Source organism: Struthio camelus, chromosome 13 (genome assembly GCF_040807025.1).
Source record: "Struthio camelus isolate bStrCam1 chromosome 13, bStrCam1.hap1, whole genome shotgun sequence".
NCBI classification, from domain to species: domain Eukaryota; kingdom Metazoa; phylum Chordata; class Aves; order Struthioniformes; family Struthionidae; genus Struthio; species Struthio camelus.
Window position 1 is genome coordinate 19,046,769 of NC_090954.1, and position 20,197 is coordinate 19,066,965.

Consider the following 20,197-nt stretch of genomic DNA (forward strand, 5'->3'; position numbering starts at 1 on the left):
AGCAGGAGAAGTTGAAACGTAGCTGTGAGCACATGACCGCCTTACCTTGTGGTTTTTTGTATTTGCTGGGTTTCCTCCACTTCATACTACTTGTTGGAAATCCTGGCTCTGAATCTTGCTGAAAGGAATCTGGATGTGGGGAGAAATTTCTCTTTGACATATTTCTTAACTGGGTGTTACCTTCAGGGTTGAATTCTTCTTGCTTCCAGAGTTTCTTGTTCTTTACAAGGATGCTGTTTCTTCTGACATTTTAACTTGCGTGCCTTGTCACAAGTATGTGTGCAATCATACAGGATCATGTGTGTGTTTTTTGATTTTTTTTTTTTTTTTTTGTTCGCAGAGAGCATATAGAAATACTTTGCACTTCTCTAATCTACATTCTAGACTGAATTATGAAGTGAATTTGCTTCTTGTGTTTTTTCAGGAAGATTTCTATTTGGAAGAGTCAACAGAGACTACTTAATAAAGTTGACAATCTCCCAGGAGTGGTTGGTCTTGAGGAAAACACTACTTTAAGACAAATTGCAGTGTTATAATGTCAGATTTTACTGTTTTGATGTTAGATACGTTTTGACCAAAGATTTGAATGGGATGATTTTACCTGGAAATGTTTTTTGCTTTATTCTGTTTTTTTGTGTGTGTGTTCCATGATTCAAAAATAGTTTTAATGTTTTAGCGGGTAATCTGTGCTGATGGCAGTGAGGTCTCAGGTGCCTAAACCTCTCTCTGTCTCCCTCCCTTTCTCTCTCTCTCTCTCTCTCTCTCTCTCTCTCTCCCACGCACACGCACACGCACACACATGCACACAGATGTTCATGAGGATGGATGGCTAGTCCCTCTTCTGAGGTGGGGAGGTGTACATGTGCTAGTTGGTATGTTCATTGAAAAGAACTTTCCAGGTAGGATTCTATAAATGGTAGTTTCATCCCACTTCTTCCCCCGTCTGAGCCAGTTTTTGTCTATAAAGATGAAATCTAATTCAGTGCACGTTCCTATGCTGCTGCTACTTGCAATTATTCTTTATGTACCAGTGATTATTCTGAAAAAGCATCAGCTCAGTATTAAAGTAATTCAACAGTCTTTTATTGTATGTGAACATCACACTTTTCACATATATAACAGTGTGGTGTATCTGGGAAACCCTGCTGTCTGCATTACTCACAGGTATAGGATTTTAAATTCTGTAGGAAAAAAAAAGTCAATCCTCACCAAAGCCTTTGCGAGTAGGGGTTCACCAAATAGTATCTATATTGCCTCAGTTATTGATACTGGACGTTCTCTTGTGGTACCATATGTTTGTTGAAAATGCCTCCTAATGACTGAACTTTGTGGAATAATTTGGTGCAGGCAGGCTTTGTTGCTATAAACCTTATCCTTCATTGGAGAAATCAAATGAAAATATTTAAAGAAAAAAGCCAGCATTTAAAAAAATAATTAAAGTTATTTTACGATGCTGCTATAAACACATTGATTATTTAAATTGACTTGACATTGTTTATACTTTTTTATTATGTTGCTGTTCCTAAGATTAATTAAGGAAACTAAGTTGTCATTCTTTCTTTTATGCCTTAATTTTAGGCTGTAGTATCAACAACTGGGAGGAGGATGTTCTCTTATAGGTCATTATAGAACGCATTTCTTTTTTTGGTAAGGAGGGGAGGTTTAAGAAATAAATTGAAGGCTAAATTAGATTTTTGGATGTGTCTTATTAACATGCTTTTCGCCAAACTGCAGAAGTAGCAAAGGAAAAATCGGAGGGCGACAGGCCAAGATCTCTTAAAATAATAATGAGAGGAGAAAATAACTGTTGAGCACAGCTCAGGTTTTGTTTTCTTAATTTCAGCTGTTCTGAATGGTAGGCTACACATCAGCCTTTTTAAGCCCTCAAGGAGACATTTTACCTAAAGAGTCTAAAAACATAAGTAGCAGACTGTAAGGCATGTCTATGCTATAACGTAGCCAATGGCAGAATGTAGTTGGCACTTCTTCCCTACAGGCGTTCAACAAAGCCTGACAGCCTCCCCCGGACGATCATGTCTATTTTGTACCCAGCAGGGAAAGTGGGCATCGGATGGATTTTGCTGTAGGATATACGGCAGTACAGAAATGTGACATCAGAGTGCAATAAAAGGCAGAAGAAAAGGAAGAGAATAGACTAGTACTACAGGTTTGATTCTGTTTTGTAGGTAAAACGTACCCCTAATTGATCTTGTATGTAAATACAGAGACAGTCAACGCAGGTATGATATCAGGGATGTTTCTCTTAAATGTTAGACATCTAGTATAGATAAAGGGAAAAGAATGAGAGAATGACTTCTTAGATGGTTATGGAGAATTTTAATAAGCAAACTTTTTTAACGGGAGCCATCAAATATCTGAGAAGTGAGAAGCCTCTGCCCAAAGGAAGGAAGAATGGACACGCTCAAGTGCAGGTTAAACTGTGGTAGGAGAGTCGAAAGAATGGGAGTAGAAACTTAAATTGACTGAACTAAATTAGTCAAGCTTTGTCTGAATCAAGGTAGGTTACTTTAACTTGGATTCATATAAATCACTATTTCTTATTAGGCAAACCTGAATGGACATTTTAATTTTGCCTTGATTTTGCAATTTTGTTCTGTTTCTTTCTTTAAAAAAAAAAAAACAGACAAACTTCATGAACATACTGGGCATAACTGCTTTCAGTACTGTTTTAACTGATTATAATCAAAGTGGCTGCAGTCTCTGAGGGTTTGTTTTTGTTTTGTCTTGTTTTTTACCTATTTAGGAGGAAAACGGGCAATATCAATCCCTCTGGCCCAGAACCTGTCTCTTCTGTATTTGCCTAATACTATCGTACTGTAAACTTTTGCTCTACAGCTGTGTAATTCATAAGCAGTGACAAAATAAAAACAATATACTGCTGTCTCTCAAAGCATATTCTTATTCCTGAAGCCATTCAGAATTTGAAGGAGGCAGAGGCTGTATGTACTATTCTCCCTGGACTGGGAGAGTTCTATTTGCAACTGAGAATCTAAAAGAGGAACAGATTACTTACTTTTTGTCTTCCTTTAACATCAGGGTGGGAAGAATGTTCTTTCTCATGGCATGCTAGATGGTGCAGAACACTTTGGGAAACAGTAAAATTCTCACTGAAGTCATTAGGATACAATATCTGAACATTTTGTGATCCTCCATGGTAGATTTAATTATCTCCTGTTCTGATGAAGGTTGCTTACTGCACAGTTCTTACTAGCTGTTACTGCTTGTATATGCACTTTATTCCACTAGTGGTACTCATAGACTGTTGGCTATTAGCTTATTAAAAGCAGTAATTCCTAGGTACATGCCATTTGTGAGGAAATTTGCTTTGCTTTAATACCATATAATCTGCTTATCTCTCCGCTATTCAGAATTTTAATTTAGAGGCACATAATTCCTCCCAGGAAATTCCCATACCTCATTGTCAGCATGAACTGCATCACTGAGTGAAAGAAATGGTTAGTGGTGTTGCAGCCAAAGGGAAGGATTCACATCCCTTCCTTCTGTTCTTCTCGACTTTGAAATGATAATTGCTAAGATAGCTTGGAAGTAGCTGATTTTATGATAAATAGTACTTGGGATCAGTGTTGGTTGCAGTCCAGTCCAGAGTGGTTTAGTACGTGCTTATATTGTTTGTGTGTCCATCTGAATGGCTTTTTGAACCTTGTTGGCATTATACTTGGGTATTTAAAGACTAAGAGGAAGTAGGGTGTGTGGTGTGTGGTGTTTTTTTTTTTTTTTTTTACTAGTACATTTCAAGGTCGAACCCTATTTGCTGGAAAAACTTAAAAGAGATAACACTGTAGGGTATTTTCTAACACCAACAGTTAGACGTTTTATAAAATGTGTTGCCCTTACCTGTACATCTGCATGTTTTCAGACATCTGTCTGAGTCAACAGTTCCCTAGCCCTTTTTAAGTCTAACTGGATAGCTTTGCACTGCGGCTATTTGGTTAAACACCTGGAAGTGTTTGGATTTTCTTTCATTATGTGCACTAAAAGTAGCTACTTATTTGCTGATAAACTGCTTTGTAACACCCTTAAGACCTGGTTCTCATGTAGCTCACATGTTGCAGCAGTATTAGTAATTCAGCCAAATCTCATTATGGCCTGAAATCAGCGCCACCTGTATCCCCCAAAGTGCTCTCTGTTTGTCAGGCTGCCAGAAACTCTTGGTTCGGTTGGTATCGCTAGGTCCTGGCCAACCAGCAAAATGAGCCAGAACGAGTTCCTGTTTGTCATCTGTGACAGGGAAATACATTAAGAAAGAGAGGGTAGGGATTTCAAACCCGGTTGTTCACATACCATCTCTGAATGGCTGTGTTAAACGTGACTTCTGAAGAGCAGCTGTTCCACGCTGTACACATGCGTGTTTTTGAGCATCTCTACTATTGAATAGAAAAAGTCTTCTCTTCAGAGTAAGTAGCGCTTATAGTGTTGTCCTGTGAATCACAACAAAATAATACGTTATAAGGAGGTGGCATTTATAAAGTTGCAGGCCCAAACTTTACGTAACAAGCACACGTTACAGATTCAGTGGCTGTTAGACTGGGTTTTGTTTTGTTTTTTTTTTTAACTTTGGTGAGAGGAAAAACCTGAACAGCTGGTCACAATTTAAACATACAATTCAAGGCTGGTGTTTATAGTAGTTTGAGAGGGAAGGGTTATTGGACACTGTTGGCGGTAAGCAGGGAAATGAGCCTTTTTAAAGCAAGAGTTTAATTTAAGTATTACTGGGAGAAGTGTTACAAGCTATTAATTGCTGCTACCAACTTAGCGCATTTCATTTAAAAAATAATAATTCAAGTATTAGCACTTCTCAGTTTTCCATTTATCTGTTGGTAGAACTGAAAACTTGTTGTCTTCTCGTATTTTAGAAGTATCTGATTCTGTTTTCTACCAAAAATTACTTGGCTCATTATTTGTTTGACTTAAAGAATGCAAAGGTACATTTTATTTATTTATTCCTAAGAGAAATAATATGTATAATTTGGGTTAATTTTATTCTTATTTTTTCAACAATATGTTAGGAATTAAGATTCATTTACATAACTAAAAATGGATGATGATGTTGCAGAAGAAAATTTTACACTGAGTGAATAAGACAGAATTTAGGAGGCCAGTCTATCATATACAATTACTTTTTTCTTTTCTTTGATCTCATTTTCCTCCAGAAACTTCATACTGGCCTAAACAGAGTTGACAGAATTCACTTGTATTTTAAGTGCTTGAGTTTTTAAGGAGTCAGAAGGTATTTATACATGGGCTTATGGCCTATTGCAGAACTTTTTAAATGTAATATCTCCAAAAGTATTTTAAGCAACAAGTATAAATGTCTAATTAGAATACTCCTGCATGCATGCATGCACAAAAAGTTAAGTTAAATATTTTAACAAATTGAGACACTTGACACTGTTCAGTCATCACTTTAATGACGTATACTAATAAGGTGTGTACATGGATGGTTTGTTTTTGCCGTGAGACTAAAAATGTTCCTGCTGAAATGCCATTTTCTCTATTAATATCAAAGCTCTTTCAGAGTCAGGGAAAGTATTTTTTCTTAATTGTTCTTCTTGGTGGGATATTTGGTACAGTGTCGCAAGATGCTCAGATTTGTATCTTTTCATTAAATCTAGATAATTCTGTTTCTCTTACCTTTCCCAGTTTCCACAAAAGTCAGCACATGGAGTAGGGCAGATGAAATAAGGTTTATCCTGGGAAAGTGGGATAGAGCCAATAAAGAAGAAAGGTAGTTGTTTCAATGTGATTTGTAAATTCACTTCCATGGAGAGTTGTATGTCCAGCTGTGGCTCATATGGCTGAGTCATTGACTGCTTTGCTGGCAGCAGTAGCCATAGCACAGAGCACCTCTTCTGTCTGTAAGTGTTTAAGATGTAACCTGATGTAGCCCTACTTTTCAATCACCTGCCTATTTCTAGCATGAAATGCTACAGCATGCTTACTCTGCGTAAACTTTCCATATTGCTCGTTATGACCCATTTTATGGGAATATCTGCTTAGCAAGAATCTAAACACTTAATTCTGTAGTGACTGCAGCAGATCATCTATTCAGCAAGAGAGGCTATTGCATATCATGGTCACGGTGCACGCTAGATGCCTGTTAAGTTTTGACTGCAGTCATTTTGTCTTTTATCTAAAATGCAGAGAGGAAATACAGTGTGAAATATCCGTTTCCCTCTTCCACTACTGAGTATCCCATCTTTCTTTGTGTTGACTGCTAAGATGCACCAGCTTTTAGGGTATGAGCTCTCCAGGACTAAAAGTAAAGTCTTCAGTGGAGAAGACAACCCAACTCTGAATAGAAAGCTTGTTAGTTTGGTGTGTTCAGAAACTCAGCAAAGATAGTCTGTCATTTTTCCAGATACACTTTGACTTGCATCTAAAAATCTCTAAGAACAGGATCTTTGGAACTGACCTGTTATCATAAAATCCTTCTAGTATTTTTTTTCAGCTGTTTTAATTTCAGTATTTGGGGGTTAAAACAAGAATAGTATTTTCCAGCCTTTAAAACATAAATGCAAATGAAAATTATGAGAAAATTGAAGCATTTATCTGTTTATAAACTCTATTCTAAGTACATCATTACAGAAGAGACTAAAACATCATAGACTCAGTATCCATAATTTCCATGAAGTGTTGTAAATGTTGTCGAGCAATCATTTAATGCTCCCCTTTCTGATATAGTGATTTCAACTGGCACTTTATAACTCAAAAATTTTCGGGGAAATCAGACATATCAAATTTTCTCAAAATTAGCATAGTTATGAACAGTTATTTTTAAACAGCAGCATCACAGTAAAGCCTGTTAATGTCTTATGCATTTGAGGATTATCTTTTTTTTAAGGCATAATTGGCGGATTGACTGAAACAACTTCTGTGTTCATACAGTTTGGGCAATATAGTAGTAAGCTCAGGTGAGCAGCAATCAGACAATGTAGTGATACGTATTTGTCTATATCTGTAATTGTATTCTTAGATTCAGAAGAAGCTGCACTTTTCTGAAGGTAAACAAATTATACATTCCAGGAAGATATTTGCTTTCTAAATATTCTCAATAAGAATATCTGAAAAACAAGAACTGTGTATACTGTCATGATACACTGCAGATATAAGGGAGTGATTTTGTGTACAGAAAGGTTATGTAACAGAAGATAACGTTATTTATTAAAAAAAGACACTTTTTGTGTAAGAACAGACAATGTATTATGTTTGACCTCATTTGTGAGATACAGTGCTAGCCATCAGTTGACCACAGCATTATCCATTAGTTTAATATAATTCTGCAATTTTAATTCTTTGATGTTTGAAGTGATAACGTTATTTCTATAAATGGAACAACAGGTCCTAGAAATGTTGTTCTCACTGAAAGTTTGTTTACAAAAGTATCACCTCTACGCCAACTTGAGATAAAAAATGAAGACAATGATATGTACAAGTATTACAGTGAGAGTGAATTTGAGTCAATGGGTAAAAGATAGAAATTAGTGTAAGAATGGGGAAGTTTACTTTACAGCTTCAATTCAGACCACTTCCAAAAGTGAAGACTGTAAGACCAAGATTTTATTAGTGTATGGCAACTTGATGCAACTGTGTTAAGTGATAACATTCATTTATACTGACTGGGTTCTGGCTCTGTCTCTTATACCCAGATTGATCTAGTACCAAAGACACTACGGGATTTTTTTTTTTTTTAATTTAGACTATTTCAACTCTGCAAACAGTTAGCTGGAATGCACAGAAGAGGAGAGTAGACCCAAGTGAGAGAATACTCGCAGCATAAAGGAAATTACTAAAAATACCTTTCAAATTAAATTACTCTCCTGATGCTTTACGTTTTGCACGCTAAAATAGTAAATGAGTGTTTTACTATCTCCTGTCACCACTGATTGTTTGGCTGGTCTCTCTTCCGTGTATTTTAGGTCTTTCAGGTTCAGTTTACAGATGCTGATCACTGTTTCAGTCATTGACACTGATCAGCATTTGGGGTTTATGTCTGACCCACCTTGCTAAGTCTCCTCTAAATTTCACATGTCGTCATGTAGCTTTCCACAAGAGTGCCCAAGAAGGAAGTAGAAACATGAGGAAGGCTAACAAGAATCAGTTGACCTTAGTAGCTGGTTTTCTTTTGTTGTTGCTTCATGTTAGGAATATCTATCAGGTGCTTTTTGCAAACCATTACATGAGCATGCGTCTAGCAAGTCAACATAAAATATGTAAGAGTGTTGTTTCAGCTATGCTTTTCCCTAATCCGATTTTCATAAAATTGGCATACTGGCACAACCATAAGTATTAAAGCCCAGAAGATGTCTTCAAAATAATGTTCAATGTGTCTCTTAAGCTTTGAGACGAAGAACCCACTTCATGCTCCTTGTCTGCTCGAGTAGAGGGTTCACTGATGAAAGTGCACATCGAGCAGCCTTTTAGGTTTGAAAGAAACCAATCAGACTGAAGTTAGTGTTAACTCCTTCTCTCTTTAATTTGTGAGCCAAATTCTCTAGAGGAAGTGTGATTAGAGTTTGGGGGAAGAAGTTCTGAGTTTTCAACCTTTCCAAGCCTTCATTGATTTTCAGACTTTATATTAAAAGGACAAATTTTACAAGTTCTTTATAGTTTCTTGTGCTGTTTTGAAAGCCCTTACCACAGGAAATAAGGTTCTTCTAAAGCTTGTCTCTTCTTTCTGTGTCTGATTGTCCAGTAGAAGTCTGTACCTGATTAGTGCTTTGTAGCTGTCATTAGAAGCCACAGCAAACATGAATTTGACTCGCTGCTCAAAACTACTGAAGTGAACTCAGCCTTTACTCTAGCATCTGGGTTACTGTTCTAGCCCTGTTTAGGATACATAGCTAAGATCATGACTTTCATTCATGTAAGAATTCTATTCATTGGACTTTAATATAAAGATTTTCTACTAATTGTGCAGATCAAAATTTGTAGCAAATTTCTATCAATATAATAAAAGAGAAATTTAGGAAGTAGTAGGAAATTTAGCAAGGTAAAGGAGAAAGCAGCAGCTGAACCATGGTTATGCTGTTGCTTTTATAAGCCAAAAGCTTGCCTTTTTGTACCCAAATTAAGTCCAGAGAGTTTAGCTTTGATGAAGGTCTTGCATAAATCTCTATGCTGAAGAGACTGGTGTGAACTGTAAGTTAGAAGCAGCAATCCCCAGACACTTGTGAAATACGGTCAAAGTTATTGTGGGTAAAGGAATTACAACAATTTTAGATTAAAGTTATTGAAACTGATGTGGTACTAATTCTCAAGTAACTGTAGAGAAGCTCTCCTAATTAAACACCTGAAAGAACATAGGTATAGTCTATGTAGTGATTAAAGGCGATGGAAATCTTACAAGAGGAGAAGGTTAACACGAAAAAACGTTTGATGACGTTATCTTTATGAGAAATCAAGCTGGTGGCCTTTGATCAGTCTAACCTTGCAAAACAGAACTGAGGAAACTCTGCCCAAGTTCTGAGAAAAGCTCAAGTGATCTGTTATAGATGCAGGGAAAAATTGAGTTAAGCTACACTGTAACAAGATAATTGTTTTTAGTATTTTTTGTAAATAACTTCTTCTGAATTCAGATAGTACACATTGCATTTTTCTGAGCTGTTCTGGGGTGCATTCTGACCATCCCTTTTCCATCTGTATCTTCTCTGTTAATTAAAATAGTACTTGTAATGAGTGATTATTTCTCTAATCAAATGAGTTTAACTCTCTCCTCTTGAATCAATATTTAGTTCACTGATAGGAATATGCTTTCAGTAATAAATTTATGCTTAGTTCTGTTGTCATCATGGATCTCAAAGCATTTTATAAGCATCTTTTTTGCTTTCCACTTGGGCCTAGTTAATTAATACCCTCTATTTATTAAAAGGGATACTGAGGCATACAGAAATGAAGTGAATTGCTATAGGTAGGACAGCATGGCATTGACGGGAGCCAGAAATAGAGTTCAAACCTCTCGTCTGAATGGCTTCCAATGACAGAAATAGATGCACCCTCTAGGCAAAATAAAAATGCATGAAAATATTGTATGTTTCCTGCAAACGTGTCATTCCAGTATGTCAGATAAAAATATCTGTGAGAATTAAAGGGGCATTCACAGAAGATAACTTACATAGGATTGTATTGTATAGGAAACATACTGTAAATATGTTTACTATTATTCATAATTTTAATTGCAAATTAAGTACCTCACTAAGTTTTTTTCTGATGTATCTTTTGGGCTTTTCACCTACGGATAACATTAAACCACAAACTCTTCTTAGAAGATTTAAAATATAACACGTACAATACTATGTCATTACTATGAAATAGTTTTGCACTAACACTTTTCTTATGTTTGCTTGTTTGTATAGTATCGTGCACCCTATTTCTATGCTTAAAGACAAAAAGGTAGCTAAAGGTTTTGTTTTTTTTAAACATGAGACAGATTATCATCACCATACCAGATTCTGCTCGGACAGAACATTTAGGTGACAAGTTGCATCATAGGTGCTGGAGTAGAGCTTTAAAACCCCAACTGATGGGAAGTAGAAGAGGTTTCAGAAACTGAGGACACCTACTTCTCCCTCAACAAAAAAACAAAAACAAAAACAAAAAAACTTCTTGAGATAAGGGAAAAGTTGTTTGACTCCCTGAGCAGCTGGAGCTGAAGAACATGATTATGTTAGCAAGAAATAAGCTTTGTAATTCAAAAGAGAAACTAGAGGGAAACAGTTCCACAGAAAAGAGTCAGAATGCTGAAAAAGTCTTCACCCGAAACTCCTCCTTGAAAGAGTAGTGGGGACACAGACAGACCAAGTAATGTGTAGGTGTCTGTGATTCTGCCTAGCTGTATGGGTTTTTTTTGTGCTGTCTAAAGCAGACAATTCTTTCTGCAATTTCTTTTTTGCAAAATCTTAATCTGCCTCTGTCAAGTGTCAGTTATTTTTGCAGAGATGAATATGCCTATGAGAGTGAAGCTTTAGGGAACAGTATGTTTACTTTTGCGGTGGGGAGTCTAGAGCAGCTTACTGAGGAATCTGGTTTCCATAATAATTTTGTCAGAGAATAAGAGGCCAAAAAGAGAGTACAATAGCCTATTCAGACCAACGTAAGCTAAAATCACATTGCATATACAGGGCAGTTTTGTGAGTACATAGAGGTTGTTTGGGAGAGTGAAACTGAATAGACTGAAAGAAGAGCGTTGAGCAAAATTTAATGTCTTGAATTGGGGTGATTTGACAACACTCAAAACTTTGCAGATCAGCTCCTTAATTGTAAGTCTCATAAGAACATCTAAGCTAAGATCTAAAAGATTAGATCGGACTTTGCCCTAGGTCTTTGGCAACAACCTTATCTGAATGCACTGGGGTGATGTGGTAGAGAGGCACATCACCCTTGAAAATGGGTTACCTTCCAGTGCCGCTGTTGCTGTAGTAGTTCTAACTGTAGTGTTCTTCTATCGCATTAAAAATTGGTGGAGTTGGTGGGATGCAGCTCCACGTACAAATTACTGCATCTTTTTGATCATATCAACATTAAGGAAAGGTGTTTGGGGGATAGGAAAAAAATTATTTCTTCTGCTTTCCGTAGATGATCTTTTTGCTCATGGGACACCATAGTTGTAGTAAAGGATTTTCATCTAGCCAGTCAAGTTGTAGTCCTAATGTAATAATGCACTTAATGTACTTTTCTGGATTATTGCTTAGTGGTTAAATAAGATTCCTTGTCATGAGCTTGTTATAAGCTGACCTTTTGCTTTACCCTCCCTCATTAAGAATCCGAGTTTAGCCCTTTCTTTTTTTTTCTTTTTTTGATGATGAGACCTAGATCCATTTCAACCAGTATTCTATTTCTAATAATAGCTCAGAAGAGATGCCTAGGGAACAGTATAAGAACAGAGCCGGGGATGTAGTAGCACTGGCCTACTGTCTTCCCCCAGCCTACAGTGACTTGATGACCTTAAATAGTCCTCCTTTGATTTTTGTCTTTGATTTGTCTAATCACTCTTAAGCCAGTATGAACTTCAAGCATTCAGAGCATCCTGTGGAAATGAGTTGCACAGGTGAACAAGACTGGCATAAAAGCCATGTCTTTTTGTTTATTTTTAATGCACACTTCAGATTTTGTTCAGTATTCTCCAGTTCTTGTTGTTTGAGAAGCAGAAGACAGTAGGTCTCTGTCATCTTCATGGTACTTTTGATTTTATAGATTCTGCCATATACCACCTTGGTAGCATTGTTTTCCCTGATTGGAGAAACCTAGTCTCATACACAATCCATTAAATGTATTTGATCTTTTTTTATCACCTTTGCTTGCTTGCTTGCTTACTTGTCTTTTTTTTCTGTTTGTATTTGGTTTATTCTTCTGAGAATAAAGACCAGAACAGCACATAGTGTCCAATACAGGGATGGAATATGGCTTTAGCAGTAGCATATGGATGTTCTGTGTTTTCTTAATCTTTCTCTCATAATTATAATTATTGAACTCTTGCTTTTTCAGGTGCTATTAAACACTAAGCTGGTGCTTTTATGGACCTATCTCTTATAAATATTTGATCTTTTTCCTGATTGGTAATAGCTGGTTGAAAGTCACTGTGTTTGCATAGTTAGGATTGTTTTCCCTCACCATCTTCACCTCTTTCAGGTTGTGTGTATGTGCCTCCACAGTGTCTGCAACAGAAATGTTTCAACTTAACTCTTAAACTTTATCTGTAAGGTAGCAGGAAATGGATAACTTATTTTCCAAACTGTAGATTGATTGAAACTAAATTACTGTTGATTGAAACTGAATTACTGAAATAAACTTCATAAATAGTTAGAGATACAGTTGATATGTTTTACAAATGCATGGTGTTGGAAAGTTAGATGAAGCAATTTGCTTCTAAATGTGATATAATCTTACTGCTTTAATAACATGAATAGATGCTTATTTTCAAGCTATAAGCATCATGTTTACAGTCTTTCTCTTGGAAAAAATAACGGTGCATTAACTCAGCTTTGAATGTTTTTTTGTTTATAATGAACCTGAGGAGGAAGATGAGCACAGGTATGAGAAAACTGAAAAGCTGCACACAGTATCTTTTAATTGGGAAAATATACTGGCAGCTCCTACCTAATAACATAAGTACAGAAGCTCTTCTGGCTTTCAAATTCGCAACGTTGTTGTAAACAAGCCTTATTTGTCATATAGAAGGTAAAATTGTGTTTGAAAGATTTATTACCTGTGTGTCTTGTCTGAATATCGTCCAAATTTTTCCATGAAAAATTGAAAAATCTTTTGAAAATCCTATGCTTAATATTTTAGTGATGTATAATGTATTATATGTAGCATGCTATTGCACGGAACGTCTTTATGATTGGGTAAACTTTTGCATTTTGCAGTGTTTGAGTATTTAAATGAGTTTCCATCAATACCGCATATGATTGGAACAGATTCCCAAGGATTACATGCATCAAGTTGTATCATTGCTTTTCTTTTTTAGGGTTTTTTTGAGAGCCATCAACAAATTTGCGGAGACAATGAACCAGAAATTTCTGGAGAATATGAATTTTGAAGTTCAAGTAAGTATTCAGGCTTTTGCTGAGTACAGTTAGCATATGATTACTGATCTGAGTGTTGCAGGGTCAGGTCATCTTTGATATGAGGTGAAACACTCAATTTGTACACTTGTTTGTTCTTTCAGAAGTCATTTGAAATTGGGGTTTTGTTGTTTTACTTACTATCATTCTTTATAGCTTTACTTTTCATTCATGCATTTTACCATATGTTTGGCTTACTTCAGATAAAAATAAGAAAAAGTGTTCACATTAAACAGTTATTTAAAATTTAAGTACAAATTTACAGTCGCAGTATGTCTCCACATGCTGCCTGGTTATGGTTTGTGCTGTAGATAGAAAACACGCTAGCAATGTGTAGCATGAAGAATAGCTCCATTTCACTCTTTGCATTATTGTAGTTGAAAGTCAATCCCTCGTAAGTTTAGAAATACTCTCTGATTATAATCTAACCTATTCAATAGCTAATAACCTGTTGATGCTAAATATGAAATTCAGAGACAGCTTCAGGCCAGTGCTGCCTTGGTTTCTTGGGTGGTACATTGTAAGGTTAATCTTGCGTTCTACAGGAGTAATCTTCCGTCCGTGTTGCGTGTTTGTACTCTCTGGCATGTGAACGTTTGTTTAGGCTTACTGTGCTAAGAACTGTTTGGGTGTCGATCTCTTGGTTGTCAGCATCAGGACCTCAATCGCAAATAGCAACAGAGCAGTACACAGCAAGAGTTTCAAAGTTAATAATGAGAACAGATAAAACATTCACTTTATACTTGGGTACAATAGCCTGCAGGAATGGAATGTATTGCTTGTCCCTTTGTCCGTGGTTAAGTCTCATTACTTCTTTTTTATCTTTAAAAAGTGTGACTTTCCACATTTAGATATATGTCAGGTTAATTCAGATTTTGAACCCTAGGAAAACATGTTTCTTCTGATAAACTAGAAGTTTCTTCTTGTTAGTACGTATTGCTGCTGAAAACTCTGAAATCTTTGACCTATAATATTTGTGATATGATCTCCTCGCAGGCATGCCAATTAATCTATCATATCTGTATCATTTGATTATTGCTTACTTTCCTTCTAAAAGCAAATAAAATATATTTGGCAGACTTCAAAAAGGGGGAGGCTACCAAAAATACACAGACTACCGTACAGATTGAGTATCTATCAGCATTTTACTAAATTGTGCACTGCCTCTTTCAAATGTTAAAGCAGCAGTGTAAATGCAGTACTTTTATTTTCAGGTTAGTTTACTGTAGCATTTCTGTATGTTCCAGAATGTTATTAAACATAACCAGGATGTGTACTTCAAGGGACTGTACTAACGCTTGTTCTTTTACTAATGAATTGTCAAATATCTGGAGGCTTTAAGTAAGCTAAGCAACTCAATTGTAAATGTATAATGGCATCTAAAGAATTGTGGTACCTTGTAGTTTTCACAAGAGACTTAGAAATACATATCATGTGGATACTTCAGGGGGTAAGAAACAGATGTTTGGCTACTGATGGAAGTTTAACATCATTAAGATACATTTAAAATGTCAAACCACTTTGGAATCTGTGCATATAGCTGTATTTCTGTATTTGTATGTATTTGTACAGAAAAATTACGAAGTTGAATAACAATATTTGCTTTGTTGTTTTGAACTGGGAGAAAATCTGGAAGTATCATAACTTTCAATTGTATTCTTAAGAGCTACAAACTGACAAGAACATGACCTTCGATCTGTTCATTTATGTGAAGTTGCTCCTCAGGAGCAGAGGCAGCCTATCCTGTCTTCCTACCCTACGTGCGTTTTGATCAGGTCTCACCTCCGCCACAGGAGGAGGCTGAGCGTAAGCTCAAAGAAGGGAGCCACAATACACACCGGTAGGTCTCATGGCTGTAATCACTAGGCCAGATATTGATTAGGGTGAATCAAGGATATGCTTCCTAAAACCCGGACTGAAGCGGTCCCATGCTATGGAGTGCAGGTTAACCTCAACTGTTTATGTTGGGCTTTTTCCCAGAAGACAGAAAAGATTCTGAACGTTAAATGTGTTTACCGTGTTGCTGAACCTGACAGATGTTGTAATCTGCTTTTTGAGATGTGTTTTATAAATAATGTCCAGCTGTTCCACTTGGTATGAATAAGTAATAAGGTTTGTGCATTTACGTTTATGTATCTTTTGAAAGATGCAGCGTGTCTGTGTTACATAAGTGACTACTACAGATTTTAAAACTTAAGTAAATTATTGCATGTGGAGTTTCTGTGAAACAAATGGATTCTCATTTGAAAAAAAAAAATCCCAAACAAAAGACTGTTTATTCAAGGGTCGGTGATTTAGTATGCAGCAGCCTTCAGGCAAAGTCGTCTCTTGTTAGGGGTATGTGTACTGGTGATTTACTGTTTCAAAGAGAAAGGGATGAGTAAAGTCCAAATCATATTTATTACTGAGCATGTGCAGTAAGTACAGTGTCTCATTTATATATAAGAAATGGAAAGCTAAAAGAGATGCAACTATTTTAATATCCCTAATAAAAGGTAATTTTAACTACAGAAATAGAATATCTTGAGATGGAGAAAACAGATGCATACCTTCTCCGTCTATAAAGAATAGAAACTCTACGGAAGTAAAGACGCAGTAATGAATTGTCAAGCTGGCTATCTCAGATTGTACTTGCATTTAGAATTTTCTCTTTTTTTTTTTGTTCTGCAGTTAAAGACATGTATCTACAGTTAGGATCCCTTATCCACAATGTCTGGAAAGGACAGGGAGACTACTTGACTTACATTTCAGCTGATAGCAATTTTGCAATCTGTTAGCACTGGACATAATGCAGAATATGAGATAGTGCATTGGCAGTGGTCAGTCAGGAAGTGTCAGTATGTTGTTTGGGTTGAGAGTAATTATAACTGGTTCTTAATGAGATAATTAGAAGGAAAAACTAGCCTAGTGTCTAGTTACATACCAGCAGTTTTGCATACAGAGTTATCAGAAAATAGGCCAGAATTATAGATTACATGCAGCAGGTGTTCTTCAGTGGCATAATACAACACAGTCTAGAACAGTAAGAAGGAGTAACTAAAAAGGCATATGTGCCAGAATATTTACCAGAATGTTATTGTGCTTATAATAAAAATCATTAGATGCAGAGCTTATACCCTTACAGGGGTTGCGGGGTAGGAGTGAATTTTCATTGTGATTGACCAAAGACAGAACATGAAGCAAGTGTGACTGAGGTCTGACAATAATCATAGAATCTTAACCTTGTAGATGCATACAGTAGAAATGAGGAAAAATTGTATGATCACACATCAATGTGGATACATATGCATATATGTGTATATACATCAATGTGCATTGCTCAGTACTGCAGTTCAACTGGAAGATTAAGTTTTAATATGCAGAAATCCGGATTTTCAATAGGATTCACAGAAGCATATAAAAACCTTCATTATTTATATATTGACATCATGCCTGCGTATTTCAAATATTGCACGTTGCCCAGGATTGTGTCCAGATGGCTTTTGAATATCTCCAGGGAAGGAGACTCCACCACCTCCCTGGGCAGTCTGTTCCAGAGCTCTGTCACCCTCACTGTAAAAAAGTTTTTCCTCATGTTCAGACAGAACTTCCTGTGTTGCAGTTTGTGCCTGTTGCCTCTCGTCCTATCACTGGGCACCACTGAGAAGAGTCTGACCCCATCTTCTTGATGCCCTCCCTTCGGAGACTTCTCCACATTGATCAGATTCCCCCTGAGCCTTCTTTTCTGCAGGCTGAACAGGCCCAGCTCCCTCAGCCTCTCCTCGTCTGAGAGATGCTCCAGTCCCTTCATCGTCTTAGTAGCCCTTTCCTGGACTTGCTCCAGTAGTGCCACGTCTCTCTTGTACTGGGGAGCCCAGAACTAGATCCGGTACTCCAGATGAAGCCTCACCAGGGCTGGGTAGAGGGGAAGGATCACCTCCCTCAACCTGCTGGCAAGCAGTCTTCCATATGCACCCCAGGAGACCGTTGGCCTTCTTGGCCACAAGGCCACATTGCTGGCTCATGCTTAACTTGTTGTCCACCAGGACTCCCAGGTCCTTCTCCGCAGAGCTGCTCTCCAGCAGGTCAGCCCCCAGCCTGTCCTGGTGCCTGGGCTTATTCCTCCCCCGGTGCAGGACCCTGCACTTGCCTTAGTTGAACCTCAGGAGGTTCCTCTCCGCCCATCTCTCCAGCCTGTCCAGGTCCCTCTGAATACAGCCTTCTAGGGTATCAGCCACTCCTCCCAGCTTTGCATCATCAGCAGACTTGCAGAGGGGGCACTCTGTCCCTTCATCCAAGCCACTGATGAATAAGTTAAACAAGACTAGACCCAGTACTGACCCCTGGGGGACACTGCTAGCTACAGGCCTCCAACAAGACTCTGTGCCACTGACCGCAACCCTCTGAGCCCTGCCATTCAGCCAGCTCTCAATCCACCTCACCGTCCGCTCACCCAGCCCGCACTTCCTGAGCTTGCCTAGGAGGATGTGATGGGAGACAGTGTCCAAAGCCTTGCTGAAGTCCAAGCAGACGACATTCACTGCTCTCTCCTCATCTGTCTAGCCAGTTGTCCCATCATAGAAGGCTATCAGGTTGGTTAAACATGATTTCCCCTTGGTGAATCCGTGCTGACTACTCCTGACCACCTTCTTGTCCTCCACATGCTTAGAGATGACCTCCAGAATGAGCTGTTCCATCACCTTTCCAGGGATGGAGGTGAGGATTCTAAAGAGTTGATTCAACAGACAGATGTTAGACGTTGTTTAGCTGATCTTGCCTTAGGGCATGGAGCTGGATTAGGTGACTTCTCAGGTTTCCTTCCAGAAATGTATTCTGTGTTCACAGTGAGAAAAAGGTCATTGAAGATTAAATCATGCCATTGAAGGCTTTCAACTATGAAAAGTATAGCTGTTGAAGAAACTTTATTCAGAATTGGTTTATTAACATAGTATAAGGAGATACGTTGAAGGTATATAAGGAAAATACCAAAAATGATGCAGGAAGGCAGGTCTAAGGTTAGACTTTTTTTCTTGTCATCTTACATTTGTTCTCAGTATTACACTTTTTTGATATGCAGTCATATGACAAACTGTTTTAAACACTTGAAAAAGTATTTTTAAATCTTTAAAATATATGGCCAGATTTTGTAGACATCCTTCAAATATGGAAAAAAACCATGATACTGAAGAAACAGTGTATAACTTTTTTTAAGACAGAATTGCAAATCATCTGTGAGATCAGACATAGAAAAACAGCTACTAGATTTTTTTTTAAGGTGTCTATTTCCTTTGCAAAAAACAGATACAAGCAGACCAAATCTTAGAGGATGAAAGATCTGCTGAAGTCTTTTTATGTGAGTACAAGCAAGTTATTTGACTGTGCAGACCTACCTTTTCTTTTGCGTATCTGTTAAGCATGCTGCCACAAGGAAGAATAACATGTAGATCAGGCATGCTTTCATCAGGGATTGCTTGTAATTTAGGCGGAATCATGAATTAAATTAGGTCTAGCCTCTTTTTTTCCCCTTAGGTAATTGTTTTAAAATGAATCACAGTTAGAGGATTCTGTGGTCAATGTAAACATTCATTTTAGTCTATGTATTAACTGTTGGGTAATGTATATTATTCAGTTCAAAGCCACTGATTGTGAGCTTATTTGGAATTATACTGCAAAGGAAATAGGTTTGTTACATAAAACTAATAAACGAATATAAAGCCAGATTGGAAATTACATAATGCTATCTTGAATACAGAATTTTCTGTTCATTTCTCAAAACCCGTCTTTTGCCAGTACTATTACGTGTGTTATGTCTGGCTTTTTGCAGCATGAAATCATATAGCCCAATGAGCAGCAGCAGATGATGATGCTGAGAGGCAGGCCATAGTGGCAGTTGCAAGATTGATAAAAAAACAACATTGTTTCCGTTTTCATCTATTCCGTTGCTGTATTGCCCATTGCTTTCAGTGATTGAACGCTCTCTTCAATAGAATGTTCATTGTAGTCTGAGTTTTTGCTTCTTTCTTTTCTACATACATTTTAGAAAGTAACTTTTTAATTATGTTGTTTTATCTCCAAGCTGAATATCAAGGGCAAATAAATTTAACACAGTTGTCTTGCAAATAAATTTCTTCTCTGGTAATGTATATTCACAGATTTTTGGATCGCACCTCTCTTGTTCACGTCCTTTTGTTGTGGGTCATGTACGCAACTATAAATTCTTCGTGTTCAAGATCACGTATAACTTACTGCTTACTTAGCTATCCTTTCTCTTATCTCTCTATTTGTGTATTTGGACTACTTTCTTTCATATTAGGAGGAAAAAGTTCTAGCAGTAGTAAACCTTGACTGAAAGACAGTTCTTGTCTAGAGTGTGTCGCCAAGATACTGTGGTGTAAATGCAAGCAGATGGAGGGAAGTGAAATATTGACTAAGACCCCAGGATTAGTTTGTTTCCTAAAGATAAATACCATGTAAGCTGTCATTTTCGTGCAGCTCAGAGGGGTTATAGTTGAAAAACACCAGCTTGTTTGTAGGAATCCTCTTCATAGAATGCCAAACTATCTTGTCAGCCACCTAATATCCCCATTACTTACCAGATATTGGTGATCACCTGTTAA

General features: G+C 37.2%; 1 protein-coding gene across 2 annotated transcripts in view; it reads left to right on the plus strand.

Moving 5' to 3' along the window:
* DOCK2 (dedicator of cytokinesis 2) overlaps positions 1 to 20,197 on the plus strand; it is a 224,275-nt gene that overhangs the window by 144,166 nt on the left and 59,912 nt on the right. For both annotated transcript variants that reach the window (XM_068959212.1, XM_068959214.1), the window contains one exon: positions 13,505 to 13,583. In XM_068959212.1, coding sequence (XP_068815313.1) covers positions 13,505 to 13,583 — 79 coding nt within the window. The remainder of the gene's footprint in view (positions 1 to 13,504; positions 13,584 to 20,197) is intronic.